Source organism: Pleurodeles waltl, chromosome 1_1 (assembly GCF_031143425.1).
Source record: "Pleurodeles waltl isolate 20211129_DDA chromosome 1_1, aPleWal1.hap1.20221129, whole genome shotgun sequence".
Taxonomy (NCBI): Eukaryota; Metazoa; Chordata; class Amphibia; order Caudata; family Salamandridae; genus Pleurodeles; species Pleurodeles waltl.
The window spans coordinates 176,527,706-176,547,029 of NC_090436.1; the positions used below are offsets into that span (position 1 = coordinate 176,527,706).

Below are 19,324 nucleotides of genomic sequence, written 5' to 3' on the forward strand. Positions count from 1 at the left end.
GAGATTCAGGATACGTTGTTGTGCCTCCTGTTTCAAGCCAGTGAGCCTCAGCCAGGAAGATCTCCTCGCACAGATACCATGTGCGTACCCATGAGCCGCCAAATCCGCCCCATCCGCTGCCGCGCTGATAACTTGGTTAGATACCAGGCATCCTTCCTGTAGAATCTCTTGGAAATCTTGCCTGTCTTCTCTGGGCAGTTTTTCTGTAAATCTACTGAGGGAATCCCACAGAGAACGATCGTACCTGCCCAGGAGCGCAGACGCACTAGAGACCTTCATTGCTGAAGCCGCTGTCCCGCACATCTTTCTTCCCAGAGAGTCTAAATGCCTGCTCTCTTTATCCGGGGGTACCGTGGATGAAGATGCCACCGAGTGGGTCTTTCGGGCGGCAGCTATGATCACTGAGTCTGGTGGCGGATCCTTCCTAAGGAATAAAGGGTCTTGCTCTGGAGCCTTGTACTTTTTAAGAATCCGAGCCGGGGCAGACTTAAGCGAGGCTGGGGCCAGAAAAGTGTCCATGGTTGGCTGCAACAAACCAGGCACTAGAGGCAGCAACTTTTTCGACGCTGATCTCTGTTGTAGCGTCTCAAAGATGATTGATGAGGAGGTAGACGGTTCTGGAACCTCTATATTGAGTTTCTGCGCTCCTCTTAGCAACACCTCGTTGAAAGTGGTTATGTCATCCACTGGTGAGACTCTAGCAGGTGGTGAATCTGTAAGAGTAGGTGAGTAACGCCCGACAGAAGAACCTGATGAAGACCAAGAGGGTGATCTTCTTGAGCGCGACCTGGATCTCCGTTGAGAGCGAGATCTGCTGCGGGACGCTGTAGCCGAGCGCCTAGGCCTCGCGGTCGGCTGTCGAGGAGCTGAACGAGCCCGTTCTGCCCCTGCTGTCGGCGATGGCGTTCTTGGCGGGGAGGCAGTGGGTGAATACATTCGCGAATATTGCGAATCTGGGGAGGCCGCTGGTCTGTTGAGGCTCTCCAGCCATCTCGGAGATAGGTTGATGGGCGAGACATGCCCAGGAGATGCTCTTGACCGAGAAGAGTCGCTCGGTATGGAGACCACTGGAGACTGAGCCTTGTCTGGCGAGGGGCGATGTTCTGCTCCCTGTTGGACAGGTAAAACCTGCGTCGACGTCGATGGCTGTTTCGACGTCGAAGGACGCCCAGTCGCTTGGTCCTGCCTCGACGTTGATTGCCTCGACGTTGAGTGCCTTGACGTCGAACGGCGTTCCTTGGACCTCGACCTGCTCGCCGTCGTGTGCCTCGACGTGGAGCGATGGGAGGTTGACGGCGGATGTTTCTCGTGCCGTCGTGGAGATCTCGACGCCGTGTGTCCTGACGTCGGGGGGCGCACAGCCTTTGGCGGCGACCGGGCATGCCGGCGATGGCTCGACGTCGATCGGCGGGCTGCCGTCGACGGAGACCTGCCCCTGCTCTGATGTTCCCTCGACGCCGTTCCCTTCGACGTCGGGTGTGTCGCCGTCGACGGCGATCTATGCCGGTGGGACGGTGGTAGCGACGACGTCGACGGTGAACAAACAGGTATTTTCCTACCTGTCGACGTCGACCGGGCCATTCTCTCCTGAGAATGGCCTTCTGGATGCCTGGGGAGTGAGGAGGACGATGTTCTTTTCCTCTCCTGAAGCCCATGAAGTCGGATCTTCTCTCTGTCTTTCAGAGTCCTCCTAGACATGTTCTTACAGTACTTACAAGTGTCAGGGCAGTGACTCTGAGGCAGGCACACTATGCACAGAGAGTGGGGATCTGACTGGGCCTTCTTCTTCCCACAAGCAGGGCATTTGACAAAAAGAGAAGGCATTTTTCTGTCAGAAAAAAACCTTCCTAGCTCAGACAAAGATGTTACTTGTCGAGTGAAAAGTGAAAAAACGCTTTTTTAAAGAATTTTTCTGAGGAAAACTCAGAAAAACTGAGAGCTCAATGCTCCAGGATCCTCTCAGAAGAAGCCGGAAAAAAGAACTGACCTAACTGTGAACCAACTGTCACCTTTCCTTCACCCCTGAGGCATGGTGGGATACTGGAGGTGCTCAGGGTCTTAAAGGCACAGTGCCAAAGTTTTTATGGTTCTCCTGTGTTAACCTACATGCAGCCTATTGGCTAAGAATGCTTCATTGTTTTTCAATGCAGTTTTCTCTATTTTTTCACTAGAGTTTGCTACTGCTTACTTCCCCAAGCCTAGTTTTAGGAGCTTGGGTACTTATTTATGCTCTATTGTAGTATTTAAAAAAAAAAAAAAAAAAAAAAAAAAAAAAAAAACTTCATAGAAATAAAGCATTTTAGCCTGTTTTTAACATGATAGCCTGCATGACTGTTTGTTACACATGTATAATGTGTATGTATTTTATATATGCTCCGGGGTCCCCGCACAAGGGCGGGAATATTCAATGTTTATGACTTTGATGAGGATCCCCTGGAAGAGAACCCTGATTTCCCCGATAATACAAATGCGAAAAACACCAACATAACCGATCCTAGTGCCCAGAGGTAACCATGCTAACCGTGGTTGTCATACATAGTGCAGAGACCTCAGGGGAATTGTGTCAAGGTTACAAAACAGTGTCAACAAAAGCAAGAGACATTTTTCACCAAACCCTGGGCAACTACAGCTAATGACCTGGCTAATGAAATAGCGGAATTCTATCTTCTAGGGCTACCAGAGAAAACACTGAAATCACCAGAGAAGCACAGAGTCCCTCTATCTGAAAGTCCCATGGTTTAAAGCAGCAGTTCCCAATATGTTAACCGCAGCACCCTGGTACGCCATCAAAACTAGCCAGAAGAGCCATATACCCAATCAAAGAGAAATCATCCCTCTTCAAAATAGCCACCATTATAATGTCAGCACACAAGTGCCTGTTGCACACTGCCTGAACCAATCGTGTTCGCCGCTATAATACGGCCATGCCACTGGAGTCAAAAATGGGCTGAACTAGGTTGTTTAGCCTGGCCCTAACATGGCTGGCCCTGTAATGTACTTTTATATTTGATGAAATAGTCTTGTAGTTTCAGTATTGCGTTGCGAGGGTGTGTCTGTCTGAGCCCCCTCGCCATTTGAGGTATGGTTTGATGTAGAGCCTGGGGGCACCATGAGGCAGGAATATCCCAATGTCCAGCCTTTCTGTGCAAGCTAAGGATGCTAGTGAATGATTCAAACACTAAAGATCCGTTCCTCCTTCGAACGATTGTTAGAAATGGCCCTTTTTGCAGGGTTATCCCTAAACTTTGTGCCTCTGAGCTCCTGTTTGTGATTGTGTGCTGATTTCATTTTTGCTGGCTTTAGGACTCTGGACACTTTACCACTGCTGGCCAGTGCTAGTGCTCTCTGTCCAAATTTTATTGGGGATTGGATTCTCCATGACTGGCATACTGATTTACTAGTAAGTCCCTAATATGTGCACAGGGTGTGCCCAGGGTCGGTAAATCAAATGCTACTAGTGGGCCTACAGCACGTATTGTGCAACCCACAGGAGTAGCCCTGAAAACCTGTCTCAGCCCTGCCACTGCAGTGGCTGTGCGTGCAGTTTTAAACTGCCATTTCCTCCTGGCAAGTGCATCCATGGGCAGAGTGTAGTGTATGTAGAATGTAGGACATATACTGGTGTGTTTTTACATGTCTCGATAGTGAGATGCTGTGTTACATTTTTTTTTTTACTATTGCAAAGACCATCTCTCACCTCAATACCTTGAAATATCTTTAAAGTGTAGTTTTCCATTGGGAGCAGAAAGAGAAATGGAGTTTGGGGTCGCTGAACTCACAATTTAAAATACACCTTATGGTGAAGTTGGTTTTTGAACTGTGAGATTGAAAATGCAATTTTTAAAAAATTGCCATTTTCTTGCTTAAACATTCTGTGGCTCTGTCTGTCTGCCGAATACATATCTGGGTCAGACTGACAGTTGGGCTGTTTGTGCATTCATTCTAGACAGTCACACAAAGGGAGCTGAGGTGTGCCCTGCATATCTGATGGATCTTCCTGGGCTACAGTGGTGGGAAGAGCTGACACTTGCACCTGAATAGATGTGCCTGTCCTCACACAATACAGTCACTAACCCCCTGGAGTATATCTGGGGCCAGGGCAAGGAACAACAGGGTCTCGTGCCCTACAAAGACTTATCTTTGAAGCTTGCCTACTTCAAAGACAGAAACAGGTAGAAGTACTGGAACTCTGACACCAATTAGTTAGAATCCTTCTGGTCTGAGGAAATTCTGCCAGGAAGAATATCTGGATGCTGTAGGAGGGACTGTCACTCTGCCAGTTGCTTTGTTGTGCTAGCCTGCTGCTTCTGTTCTTGGAGTGAAAGGACTGGACTTGGCTTTCTACATCCTGCTTCCAAAGGTTCTCCAAGGACTTGAACGGAGCTTGCCTCCTGCTAAGAAATCTCAGGGCTAACAAAGCCTTCATCTGCCAGTGCTCGGGCTCTTCTGATGAGTCCTGACTTGCCAAGTGGTGTCAACTTCCAGCCCTTGGAAGTGCAAGCTGGTGATCTGAAGGAGAAGATCCACGCATCAACGTGTCGCGGCGGATGAATCGACAGAACGCCTGCCCTGTGGCTGTAGAGTCGATGCATCGCTTGTCCTGTGGTTGCAGAATCGACGTGGCACCTGTTTCACCACAGCACGTCTGGATTTTCCAAGCATCGTACCTGGGCACTAATTTCTCATCGACCTCGCACCGGAGTAAGAAGCCAAGGCCGTATGTCTGGAAATCAACGTATTCACTTTTCTGCGATGAAAGAATCGACACATCTCTTCTTTGCAAGTAAGGAACCAACATCACTTCACCTGCGAGGAAAGAATCCGCATCACCAACTCCCCTGCACAGTAAGGAACCAACACATTGCTTTGTTTTTCCAGAGCCTCACCTCCCCTGTGGTCCATATACTTTGTTTTTTTACGCATCCCAGGTACTTTGTGCTAAAGAGATACAGTCATGGATTCCTATGGACTAAGATTTCCTTACACTTTTAAAAGTGATATCTTGATATTTGTTGTTTTGGTCTTGTTTTGCTCAGTTAAGTATTGGCTATCATTCTAAACTGGCGTGGAATCCCTTTGTAGTGTTTTCACTGTATTATTGTGTGTGAACAAATGCTTTACACATTGCCTCTGAGATAAGCCATACTATCCGTGCCAAGCTACCAAGGGAGTGAGCAGGAGTTTTCTTAGCTGTGTGACTCCCTTACCCTGACTAGAGTGAGTCCCTACTTGTCCAGGGTGAAAAACACTGCCAACTAGAGACCCCATGTAAAAAAAGAAAAAAAGTAGTGATTTTATATAAAGTCTCTTTATTGAAGAGTTATATTTTTTTACCTAACATGTATAGCAATAGGCACTTTGCATAGACAGCAATCAGGCATTTTCACATAATAAGCAGACCAAGTGAAGATTTTAGATTAACAGATACATTAGCTGTATGGCTCGCATCAGTCATGAGTAAAAGAGCAAAAATAGGTCACTACAAAAAGAGTTAAACATAGCAGAGATAAGATAACATGTTACAGGATGGGCAAGTATTAAAGAATCATTGCATATGATAATGAAGCTTGTGCTGCACTTTTAGTCTAATTAGAAAATGTTTTGTCTTAGACTTGCTACAGACAAGTATTGCAAGTTTAAAGGGAGTGCTTATAGAATAGTCCGATTGTGATTCTTTCGGATTCCTGGATTACAGTTGTATTGTACTGAGGTTATAAGATTCTGTTACAAAATAACCCACTAAATGGCAGATGACACCCCTGAATTAGACCTTATTATGTCTCCTGTCCTACTGACTGGCAGCAAAGAAAAGCACCCTATCTCAGAGCTTGCTACCAAAGATTCAAGCACTATGTTCACTTTCAAAGGAAAGCTGCATTAGGATCTTATCTACTAGCGTGCTTTCTACAGGACTTGGTTTACCACAAGCACGTTTTAACTCCTGCTGGATAGCCTGAATGTTACAGTGCCTGTTGCAGGGTTGTGCCCTGTTAGTAAATTTATTCTCAGGAAAGTATACAATTAAGGTAGCTCGGGGCTTAGATTGGTGTAGAGTTCTTAGAATAATCTGAAGATTGTATTTCTGAATCCTCAGAAGGTCACTCACCATTTTGCTGTTCTAGGATTGGAGAACATCAGTACATATACACATGGTATTACCAACATGAGTGCATTCTGGAAAATGTAACATTCTGTCTTCCCTCAGTCTACTTACCAAGAACATAAAGTGTCTTCACCTTTAATATGCTAGAGTCATTTTGTTTTAAAAACAAAAAAAGACTTTAAAAGCATCAACCCCACTCTTAGATTGTTTTTCAGCAGGTGGGTAAGAAAGAAGTGCAACTTATGTGTAAGTAATGCGATGACCATGCTAAATGTAAATGTATAATGTAACTGCAATGGCCACAAACGTTCCGAGAAGACGGAGGGTGCACATGAATCTACAGCACTACATGCCACGAACAGATGCTTACAGGGAAAGTAACATTCGATTTGATGGCATAAGTGGCTGTATATACACATGCTCTGCATAGACTGTAAAGCAGTCTCTCCTTAGAAGTGGTGGCTAGCCTGTGGGAGGTACAGTGGTTTGAAGAAGGGTATGTAGCAATGCTTGTCCTAACTGGCTTGCTGCCATGCTTGAACATCACCACAACAGTGTTTGGCGAAGGTGTGGAACATGTAGCAGCCTTACAAATGTCAGATATGGGAATATTTCCTAAAAAAAAAAGGCCATGGTTGCTCCCTTTTTGCGAGTTGGGTGTGTTCTGGGAGAAACAAGTAAAGGTCTTTTGGCCTTAAGGCAGGAAGCTTGAATACATTTAACTATCCATCTGGCTATGCCTGATTTGGATATGGGGTTGCCTTTATGAGGTGGTGAAAAGATGACAAGAATGGTTTAGATTTTCTGAAAGTTTTTGTTCTGTGTAGAACATGAGGGCTCTTTTGACATCTGGTGTATAAAAAACTCTTTCTGCAACTGAATCTGGTTGAGGGAAAATAACGGGCAACTCAATGGATTGGTTGAGACACGTAGATGACGCCGAAACTCAAAAGATCATGAACTCCACCCACTCAGGATCCCCCTCAGACCCCTGCCCACACCACGTCTACAACAAAGCCGACTCCACCATCGCCCCCCAACTTCGAAAGACCATCAACCTATCCTTCGATACCGCGACTTTCCCGGACAGCTGGAGGCACGCCGATATCCAAGCCCTCCTCAAGAAACCCAAGGCTGACCTCAACGACCTCAAAAACTTCCGCCCGATCTCCCTCCTCCCCTTCCCAGCGAAGGTCATTGAGAAGATCGTCAACGCCCAGCTCACCCACTACCTCGAGGACAACTCCATCCTGGACCCCTCCCAATCCGGCTTCAGACGCAATCACAGCACCGAGACTGCGCTCCTCGCCGCCACAGATGACATCAAACCGCAAATGGACAACGGCGAAACTTCAGCCCTCATCCTCCTGGACCTCTCCGCTGTCTTCGATACGGTCTGCCACCGCACCCTACTAACACGTCTCCACGAAGCCGGAATACAAGACAAAGCCCTCAACTGGATCTCCTCATTCCTCTTCGGCAGAACCCAGAGAGTCCGACTCCCACCCTTCCGCTCCGAAGCCACTAACCTCATCTGCGGCATCCCCCAAGGCTCCTCGCTAAGCCCGACGCTGTTCAACGTCTACATGGCACCTCTCGCACAACTGGCCCGGCAGCACAACCTCAGCATTCTCTCCTACGCCTACGACACCCAGCTCATCCTCTCCCTCACCAATGACCCACACACCGGCAAAGCCAACCTCCATGAGGGACTGAAATCCATCGCCGAGTGGATGAGAAACAGCCGCCTGAAATTAAACTCCGAGAAGACGGAGGTCCTCATCCTCGGACACACCCCCTCGGCCTTGGACGACTCCTGGTGGCCCACCGCGCTGGGACCCCCCACCCCCCCACCCCCACACCAGCCACCCACGCACGCAAACTCTGCTTCATCTTCGACTCTGCTCTCACCATGGTCAACGCAGTCTCCTCCTCCAGCTTCAACACCCTCCGCATGCTCCGTAGAATCTACAAGTGGATCCCAACGGAAACCAGAAAAACAGTGACCCAGGCCCTCGCCAGTAGCAGACTTGACTACGGCAACGCACTCTACACAGGCATCCCAGCAAAAGACATCCAACGACTCCAACGCATCCAGAACGCCTCCGCCCGCTTGATCCTCGACGTACCCCACCGATGCCACATCTCCCACCACCTGAAGGACCTCCACTGGCTCCCCGTGGACAAGAGGATCACCTTTAAACTCCTCACCCACGCGCACAAACCACTCCACAACGCCGGACCCGCCTATCTGAACAACAGACTCAACTTCTACGTCCCCTCCCGCCAACTACGCTCTGCCAACCTCTCCCTCGCCATCGTTCCCCGATTCCAACGCAAGACCTCCGGTGGCAGATCCTTCTCCTACCTCGCCGCCAAGACCTGGAATTCCCTACCGACCCCCCCTGCGCCAGACCCGGGACCTCCTCACCTTCAGGAGACTCCTCAAGACCTGGCTCTTCGACCAATAGAAGCTTCCCCCCCTCCCCCCCTCCCCTCAGCGCCTTGAAACCCTGACGGGTACGTAGCGCGCTTTAGAAATTTACTGATTGATTGATTGATTGAGGAGTAACTGTGAGACAACTTTAGGTAGGAATTTAGGGTTGGTGCTAAGAACCACTTTGTCTCTATGTATTTGGAAGAAGGGTTCTTCTAGGGTTAAAGCCTGGAGCTCACTAACACACCTGAGTGAAGTAAGGGCAACTAAGAATGCCACTTTCCAGGAAAGAAATTGAAAGGGGCATGAGGGTAGGGGCTCAAATGAGGGATCCGGGAGGGTGCCAGAGGAACCCTTGGAGGAATAACTTGTTCGAGTCCTTCCATGATAGATTTGAAAATTGTAATTTCGAAAACTGAGAGATGCTGTCTATTTTGGAGGAAAGCAGCAAGGTGTAACCGAATGGAAATGTAAACTAAATTTGCTCTTTGTAAGTGAAGCAGGTAACAGACTATTATTGCATCGTGGTTTTCAGAGGATCAATTTGTTTGGATTGACAATAGCAAACAAAGCACTTCCATTTTGCTGCATAACAGGCTCTGGTGGTGGGTCTGCATGCTTCCTTGAGACTATCCATACATTCTGGTGGAGAATGTATCAATGGAGCCAAATTCTATGACCTCAGGAGTCAAATTGCTAGGTTGAGAGTTTTCGGGTCTGGGTGTCTGATTTGTCCTCGATAACGAGTGAGAAGTTCCGGTCTGTTGGGGAGCTTCTTGTGTGGAATTACAGTGAGGTCTAGGAGTGTTGTAAACCAAGATTGACACGCCCCAGGTAGGACCTACCAGGACCATTGTAAGGGAAGTTTGCCTGAGCTTCTGAACCAGGAAGGGAAGAGGGAGAGGCAGAAAAGTGTAGGCAGCTATCCCTGAGCAATTCATCCATAGTGCGTTGCCCTTAGATAGCTCTTGTGGGTACCTGGAGGTGAAGATTGGGCATTTGACGTTTTCTGCTGTGGTTAAAAGTTTGATCTGAAGGAACCCGCACTTTTTGGAAATATGGTAAGAGGACTTGTGGATGGAGTTCCCATTCGTGGACTTGTTACTGTATCCTGCTGAGCAGGTCTGCAAAGTCGCTGTCTGTACCCAGAAGGTATTCCGCCAACAGGTGAATGTTGTGGTGAAGAACCCAACACCATATGGTATGAGACAGGTGTGATAGTTGTCAAGGCCATGTACCATGATGCTTGGCATCTCAAAGACCTTGTACTGTTAGGTCTTGTAGCTGAGCACCTCAACCAACCTGTGATGCACCCGTGGTGAGTGTTATGTGGGTTACAGGGTCACGAAAAAGCTGTCCTTTTAACAGGTCGACGGTGTTCCACCATTGCAGAGAACAGTGAGTGCAGCGGTCTCCTCTACATTAGATCATCCAACTGACCTTTTGACTGAGACCACTGACGAGCTAGGCGCTATTGAAGAGGATGCATGTATAACCTTGCATGGGGGAACTATGGGAAAGCAGGATCATTCCTATTAGATGCCTAACGGTCCTCACTGTGAGAGTCAGGTTTATACGGAACTGGATTAAGGTTGCCTGAAAGTTCTGAATTTGAACAGAATTGGGATAGGCTAACCGAACTGTGTGTTTAGTATTGCTCCCAAGTATGGTTGAACCTGTAAAGGTTCGAGGTGAAACTTGGAGATGCTGATAGTAATGCCCAGGCTGTGAAGAAGGTCTATTGTCATCTGAGTGAGTTATTGACAGTGCTGATGTGTACTGGCTTTGATAAGCCAATCGTCTATTATAGGGGAATACGTGAACACTTGGGCTTTGCCAATGCGCTGCGACTACTGCTAGGCATTTTGGGAACACTCAAGGTGTGGCAGTCACCGAACGGAAGAACTTTGAACTGACATTGTTTGTCTCCTATGACAAATCTTATGATTTGCGGTGAGTAGTTTGTATTGGTATATGGAAGTAATTGTCCTTTCGGTCTAATGCTGCCATAAAGTCACCCTATTGAAGGGGCAGGATGACAACCTCTACGGTGACCATACGGAAGTGTTCTGATAGATTTCAGGCCTCTAAACAAGTACATCCTAAGACATGTCTTAGAGACTCGTCCTTTTTGGGGATCAGGAAGTATAGGTAGTATACTCCTGAGTCCTGTTGCTGAGGTGGAACAGGTTCTATGGACCCTTTGAGGAGAAGAGCTTGGACTTCCTGCTTGAGTAGTGTCTGATGTACTTGTGATAACCTGTGACTATGAGGTGGAATGTTGGCCTGTGTGGTAATGAACTCCAGACTATAGCCATGTTAGATACCAGCCAGTACCCATTTGTCTGTGGTGATGGTATTTAAGACTGTGTGAAAAAAACGGTCTGCCCCGACTAAATTCTTCTAATCAAAAGATTTACAGGGCTACCCAAAAGGCTTTTCTTTCCTGTACTCTTCCACCACCACAGTGTAACCGAAACCTAGTACTACCAGTGCTCATGAACCCATCTTTTGAGCCCATGCACACAGCTTGTTAAAATTTCTAACTCTAGAAACAACATTCCTAGCAGTGATCACATTGCTCAAGACAGTAAGTGAATTACAAGGATGCATTGTACAAGAACATTAACTATTTACAAGTATAACGTTATTAACAGAACAAACCCAAACTTCTCACAAAGCTGGTGTCACTTTCCCAAATTAGCCAAACCACTGTGCTACCAAATTTATTTCATAATTCGACTAATACGGCAGATAGCATGCTACACGTATTAAATGTACTTTTTGAAAGAAACAAAACAACTGCAAAAAAAAACAAAAGGAAAAAAAAAACAAAAAAAAAAAAACACAAACATTTTCCATGGCACATTCTACACAAGTGCTAGGTAACGAAGAACACCATTGCAAGATTAAGCTTTTTCTATTAGAACGAAAGGAGCTAGGCCTGCATTCATGGACAATGCATGTCTGCAAATTATCTACTTGGTCATGACACACATTCGTAAAACACTCTAAACATGCATTGCCACAATTTCTTTTAAACATTTATTACCGTCCACCTAGTCTTCAAATCCCCCTGTAAGAGGGGTAATAACAGGTACTAAATTTAGACACAGTATGCAACTCTAGAAGAGTATGCATGCTGGAAAAAAATCCAGTTACTTATCTGTAATTATAGTATTGCAACTTGAAGATGCACATATGACCCTCAGACCTCCCTACTGAAAGGGGGCAGCCGAGAACAAACATGAAAAAACAGAATCTGAAGTGGTAGTCATGCAATGAGGCACTGTGGGCTTATGGCTGATGATATAATCAAGGTCCATCTGAGTCAACACCCACGACAAAGAGAAAAAAAAGCTTTATACTATTACACTTCTGGACCAAACCACTAAATGACAGAATTTTGCACTACATGTCAATCTAGATCTTTGAGATTCAAAACCATAATTGCAGGTGAGTAACTGGATTCTTATTACCCAAATGATCATAGGGATTTTAAAATATGTGTTTTACCTACGCGCGCTGTCAAAGCATTTCATTAACATAGTCTATTCTTAGTCAATTGAAAAAAAGTGCTCAAGTTTTAGTTGTTAAAGATATAGTACTGAGATTATTATATATATATATAGATATAGATGTATATACAATTATAATTGAAATAAGCCTTACTCACAGTTGAAGGCTCAGGCAGATTCGGATCATTTTTAATGATGATTTTTTTAGCTTCCTCCAGGTTCTTCTCTCTACGAAGAGTGTCTTCTGCCTTATAATATTAAAAATAAAAATATTTGTATATTTTGTTTAACTTTCCCCATTAAACTTTACAGTAGTCATCTCAAGAACAGGGCACGTCAGCCCCAGAATTCTAAACACACACCTTTACCCTTGAAGTACAAGTTACTTACCTTCGGTAACAATATATCTGGTAGAGACATATTCTAGTTTCAGATTCCTTACCCTTTTGAATTTCCCCAGGCATCAGACTGGATCCTGAGACTTTTTCCTCCAGCAGTACCTCAGCGCGCCATTAGGTGGCGTCGTGTTCACCGTGATGATGTTGCGTCGTATATAGGCACCACCCCGGCACCCTGAGGTCAGTATCTTTTCACGACTTTCCACACCAGAAACGCGGAGCCATGAAGAACACTGATAGTGGTGCACGAAAGCTAGGGCCCTTTAAGGAAAGGGCTTGCCTCTAGAAATCAGTTTGCAGAGCGGGGAGGATGGGCAGGTCGGTAAGAAATCTGCAACTAGAATATGTCTCTACCAGATATATCGTTACCGAAGGTAAGTAAGTTGTACATCTGATAGAGACTTCGAGTTGCACATTCCTTACCTTTTGAACAGATACCTGAGCAATACCATCCCCAAAGGTGGGCTGCGAACCAAGATCACACCAGGAAGTCTTGTAGGACGGAACGACCAAAGTAGCCATCCCTATGGACCTGACTGTCCAGGCAGTAGTGCTTGCTGAACGTGTGCAGAGATGCCCACGTGGCAGCCTGACAGATATCCAGGACTAGAATGGCTCATGACAACACTGTGGTAGCTGCAGTTGCTCTAGTTGAGTGAGCTCGCAAACCCTCAGGGGGTTGCTTCTTTGCCAAAGCGTAGCACATTTTGATACATAGGAGGACCCATCATGAAATGATTCATGTTTGCACCGTCTTCCCTTTCTTCATGCCCACATATCCCACAAAGAGTTGATCGTCCACCCAGAAGTCTTTAGTACGATCAAACGACAATGCTCTTTTTGGGTCCAAGCGGTGGAGTCTCTCCTCCTCATGTGAGGGATGAGGAAGTGGGTAAAAAGTAGGCAAGGTGATGGATTGACCTACATGGAAGGGTGTTACCACTTTAGGGAGAAAAGAAGCCCTAGTGCGGAGTACCACTTTCTTAGGATGTACTGCCAGATAAGGTGGTTTAGACGACAGAGCTTGGAGCTCACTTACCCTGTGAGCAGAGGTGATGGCAACCAAGAAGGCAGTCTTGATGGTTAGGAGCCGTAAAGGGCAGCTATGAAGCGGCTCGAATGGAGTGCACATCAGGTATGTGAGGATTAAATGTAAATCCCATTGGGACATAATAAATGGGATAGGTGGGAAGAGATGTGTGAGGCCTTTGAGAAACCTCCTTACAATGGGAAACTAGAATAAAGAAGGTTGGCCAGGTAGTCTCAAGAAGGCACAGACAGCAGAAAGACAGCCCTTGAGGGTGCCCAAGGCAGAGCCCTGTTCGGCAAGAGAGAGAACAAAGAGCAGAACTTCAGAAATAGGTGCAGAGAGAGGATCGACAGATTTGTCAATATACCATGCTACAATTTTTTTCCAACGACAGGCATATACCGTTTTGGTGGAAGGCTGCCTGGCTGCCAAGATGACGTTACAGACTTCGGGTGGAAGGTCAAAAGCCGTCAACAGTCGATGCTCAATCTCCACGCAAGGAGGCAGAGAGTGGAGAAGTTCTGGTGGATGACCCTCCCCTGCTGCTGCGACAGAAGATCCTCCCGAATAGGCAGTCTGATCAGAGGAGCTATGGCCATGCTCAAGAGCTCGGGATACCAGACTCTTCATGCCCAGTCCAGAGCCACCAGAATAACTTGGGCCCGGTCTTGCCTGATCTTCTTCAGAACTCTGGCCAGAAGTGGTATGGGCGGAAAGGAATACAGGAGGCATGAGCTCCACTCACGACGAAAGGCGTCACCGAGTAAGTGCCGCCTTGGAAACTCCAACACGCAAAACAGCTGCCAGTGCGCGTTCTCTGCGGAGAAGAGATCTAACAAAGGCTCTACCCACTGCTGAAAGAGACCTTGCGTCACCTCAGACTATGATTGACTATGCACCATTTGCTCAGTTTGTCTGCTCTGGCGTTCAAGGAGCCTGCCAGATGTTGAACCACCAGGGAAATGTCCTGATGTTCAAGCCAAGTCCAGAGACGAAGGGCCTCTTGACAGAGTTCACAACCCCACTCCGCCTGGTTTGTTGCAGGACCACATGGCGGTGGTGTTGTCCATGAACATTTGCACTGCTTTCCCTTTGAGAGAGGGAAGAAATGCTTTCAATGCTAGTTGAATCGCATGGAGCTCCAATAGATTGATATGAAGACCGGATTCCGCCGGAGACCAGAGGGCTCGGATCTCTGCCTCTCCCATGTGGCCCCGTCATCCCAGGAGTGACGCATCTGTCTGAGGAGTGCTCGTAAGGCCAAAGGGGAGCACGGTGAACTGAAAGTGCTTGTGGCCTACCATGCATCTTAGGTAATGTCTGTGGGCCGGCAAGACGGACAAGTCAAACGATACCATCCAGTCTCCCAGGTCCAGGGCAGATAAGAGCTGAGTCAATGTCAGCATCTTGAACTTCTCCTTTTTGAGGAAGAGATTGAGGGACCAAAGGTCTAAGCTAGGAGGAAGGCCCTTGTCCTTCTTTGGCACCAGAGAGTAGTGGGAATAACAACCACAACGTACTTCTGATGCAGGGACCCTGTCTATAGTTCCTTTGGCCAAAAGAGCTTTGACTTCCTCGCGGAGCAGTGCCAATCTGTGGTTGAATGAAGGTGGCATGGCTGAGGAGAAGACTCAAAAGTGAGGCAGTAGTCCTTCCGAACAATCTGGAGAACAGACCTGTCTATGGTAATGGATTTCCAGTGGAGCAGATGATGGTGAATCCTGCCTCCAACCAGTTCCAGGTGTTCCAATGAACTAGAAAGGTTTGGAGACCAAGGATGGGGGGGGTGGGGGGACTGGGTGAGGACTCGGCGACCTGCTGGCTCCCTGATATCACGGGATCCCCATCCGTGGCCACATAGGGCTGTACAGCATACGCGGTCGATGGCTCGGTGGACAAGGGCGAGGTTTGGTGCCCTTTCCAGAGCTACGAAAGGGGCGAGAGGCGGACTGGTGGGGTCTAGGGGCAGGTGCGCAGCCAAGCGACCGGGCCGTGGCTCGGGAATCCTTAAAGCACTCGAGCGCAGAGTCCACCTTGTCTCCGAAGAGACAGGTGCCATCAAAGGGCATGTCCATCAACGTTTGCTGGACATCCCCGAGAAGCCAGATGTTCTCAGTCAGGCGTGACGTCTCAGTGCCACCGTTGATGCAACTGATCTGCCTAGAGAGTCGGTTGTATCCAGTCCACAGCAGATGATGAACTTGGCTGCATCTCTCCCATCTGCCAGTGCTTGGGAGAGGACAGTCCAGGTCTCCTCCGGAACTGTAGGCAGCACCTGCGCAACCGTATACCAGAGAGTATGGGAATAGCGGCCCAAAAGGAATAGGGGGGAGGTTCACAGACCGCAGCGGTAGACTGGCAGAAGAAAACATTTCCTTCCCCAAATGATTCAATCTTTTTGATACCCTATCCTGGCTATTAGGCGTGGGGTGTAGGTGAGGAACTTCGGGTCTGTTTGTGCAGGCCGATGTCGGCGGGCAATCGTCCTATTCACAGGAGCCCTTTAGAGGGTCTGGACAAAGTACCCAAAAGGACGTCAGTCAGTGCCTCATTAAAGGGGAGAAGGGGTTCTGATGTGGAAGACGTCGGCTGAAGCACATCGGTTAGGATGTTAGGCCTAACGTCCACTGAAATTAGCTCAAGGTCCAAGACTTCAGCCGCCCCGCCCTTCTCCCCACCATGGAGTATGTGGCACCCTCCCCCGTAGCCACGGTAGGGGGAGAAAGCATACCAGTGTCAGGGGAGGTGTCTAGACCACTGGCATCACCCAAATCCTGCACCCTGTCCATTTGGAGGTCAAGCTGGTATTCTAAAGGGTCCAGTGGCCCCTCTAAACTCTCCCCGTATCCATACCTGTGAGAATAAGGATCTGGATCAACCTTGGGCCCAGGAGAGCCCACAGAGAACGGAATCGGAGTTGAGCGACATTGTTCCAGCTCCAGGTCGTCAGGTATGAGAATAGGATCGGCGTCGATTGTGGGCCCAACCGACGCCGGGGAAGGTAGCTGTGACATGACTGGCGTCGGGGCGGATCCGATATTGGATCCAAAGGAAGCTCCTCTCCGGATCTGCGTGTAGGCTGGCGCGGAAAGAAAAGAACTGATGTCAGCGCGCTGGGGTGGCACCTATAAACGACTGCGACTTCATCACGGCGAACACAACGCCACTGACGCCCGCGGAGTCGACCGACACCACCTGACGCAAGCAGAGGTACTGCTAAAAGAAAAAGTCTCCAGATCCAGTCTGATGCCTGGGGGAATTCAAAAGGTAAGGAATCTGCAACTAGAAGTCTCTTTGAGATATATAATTTGCTATCCATAAACAAAAGTCAATGAAACAGGGACAACGGTGGACTAAGAGGGGAGGTCACAGCTAGCCTCACAACTATCACTATAGATGCTGAACATTGGGAGAATGGAGAGAAATTTTCGATTTTTCTGGACAGTTTTACAATTTATGATTTCAAGATGAAGCATTAACACCAGTCATTAGTCTTAGCCCTTCCAAGCTTCTACTTATATTCATGCAAAAAAGGAAGTAGGGCAGCCTGGGTAGTTCCCAAGTTTAGGTGGAGAGCAGCTCCTTTATACAGGACATCCTAGAACACCACTGACACTCTGAATCTGCTCATCTCAAATGTCTGCTTAAAAGCTCTGCTAGAAAAACAAAGGAGCAGCTCTGCCTAAGTTTGCGATCTATCAACTCAAGAGTATATATATATATATATATATATATATATATATATATATATATATATATATATATATATATATATATATATATATATATATATATATATATCACATTTTGCCTGATGCTGACTTGACTGAGAAGTGTGCTGCGACTCTGCTAACCAGGCCCCAGCACCAATGTTCTTTCACCTAAAATGTACCATTGTTTCCACAATTGGCACACCCCTGGCACACAGATAAGTCCCTTGTAAAAGGTACCAGTAGTACCAAGGGCCCTGTGACCAGGGAAGGTCCCTAAGGGCTGCAGCTTATGTTGTGCCACTTTAAGGGACCCCTCACCTAACACATGCACACTGCCATTGCAGATTGTGTGTGTTGGTGGGGAGAAAAAGGCAAAGTCGACATGGCATCCCCCTCAGGATGCCATGCACACAAAATACTGCCTGTGGCATAGGTAAGTCACCCCTCTAGCAGGCCTTACAGCCCTAAGGCAGGGTGCACTATACCACAGGTGAGGGCATAGCTGCATGAGCAATATTCCCCTACAGTGTCTAAGTCTATTCTTAGACATTGTAAGTACAGTTGTGGCCATATTAAGTATATGGTCTGGGAGTTTGTCAAAAACGAACTCCACAGCTCCATAATGGCTACACTGAATACTGGAAAGTTTGGTATCAAACATCTCAGAATAATAAACCCACACTGATGCCAGTGTTGCATTTATTAAAAAATGCACACAGAGGGCATCTTAGAGATGCCCCCTGTATTTTCCCCAATTGTTTAGTGCAGGACTGACTGGTCTGTGCCAGCCTGCTGCGGAGAGACGAGTTTCTGACCCCACGTGGTGAGGGCCTTTGTGCTCTCTGAGGACAGAAACAAAAGCCTGCTCTGGGTGGAGGTGCTTCACACCTTCCCCCTGCAGGAACTGTAACACCTAGCAGTGAGCCTCAAAGGCTCAGGCTTCGTGTTACAATGCCCCAGGACACTACAGCTAGTGGGGATGCCTGCCCCCTGGACACAGCCCCCACTTTTGGCGGCAAGTCCAGGGGAGATAATGAGAAAAACAAGGAGGAGTCACCCACCAGTCAGGACAGACCCTAAGGTGTCCTGAGCTGAGGTGACCCCTGCCTTTAGAAATCCTCCATCTTGATTTTGGAGGATTCACCCAATAGGAATAGGGATCAGGGAGGAGGCACAAAGAGGGTGTAGCCACCCTCAAGGACAGTAGTCATTGGCTACTGCCCTCCCAGACCTTAACACACCCCTAAATTCAGTATTTAAGGGCTCCCCAGAACCTAGGAAACTAGATTCCTGCAACCTGAAGACGAAGAAGGACTGCTGACCTGAAGCCCTGCAGAGAAGATGCAGACACCAACTGATTTGGCCGGCCTGTCTCCCCACTTCAAGAAAAACTGCAACAGCGATGCGTCCCCGAGGGTCCAGCGACCTCTGAAGCCTCAGAGGACTACACTGCATCTAAAAGGACCAGGAACTCCCAAGGACAGCGGCCCTGTTCCACAAAGACTGAAACTTGCAACAAAGAAACAACTTTTAAAAGACCACGTTTCCCGCCGGAAGCGTGAGACTTTCCACTCTGCACCAGACGCCCCCGGCTCGACCTGTGGCAAACCAACACTACAGGAAGGACTCCCCAACGACTGCGAGCCCGTGAGTAGCCAGAGTTGACTCCCCTGAGCCCCCACAGCGACGCCTGCAGAGGGAATCCAGAGGCTCCCCCTGACGCGACTGCCAGCTTCAAAGAACCCGATCCCTGGTAAACCCACTGCACCCGCAGCCCCCAGGACCTGAAGGATCCGACCTCCAGTGCAGGAGCGACCCCCAGGTGGCCCTCTTCCTAGCCGTGGTGGTGGCTACCCCGAGGAGCCCCCCCCCGCCTGCATCGCTGAAGAGACCCCCGGGTCTCCCATTGAAACCTATGGCGAACCAGACGCTTGTTTGCACTCTGCATCCGGCCGCCCCTGTGCCGCTGAGGGTGTACTTTCTGTGCTGAGTTGTGTCCCCCCCGGTGCCCTACAAAACCCCCCTGGTCTGCCCTCCGAAGTCGCAGAGTCTGCTGGCAGACTAGAACCGGGGCACCCCTATCTCCATTGAACCCTATGCGTTTTGGGCACCACTTTGACCTCTG

At 48.1% G+C, this 19,324-nt stretch overlaps 1 protein-coding gene across 1 annotated transcript in view; it reads right to left on the minus strand.

The window, feature by feature from the left end:
• Positions 1 to 19,324, minus strand: part of NARS1 (asparaginyl-tRNA synthetase 1) — a 191,492-nt gene that overhangs the window by 118,522 nt on the left and 53,646 nt on the right. The window contains exon 5 of the mRNA XM_069220041.1: positions 12,217 to 12,306. Coding sequence (XP_069076142.1) covers positions 12,217 to 12,306 — 90 coding nt within the window. The remainder of the gene's footprint in view (positions 1 to 12,216; positions 12,307 to 19,324) is intronic.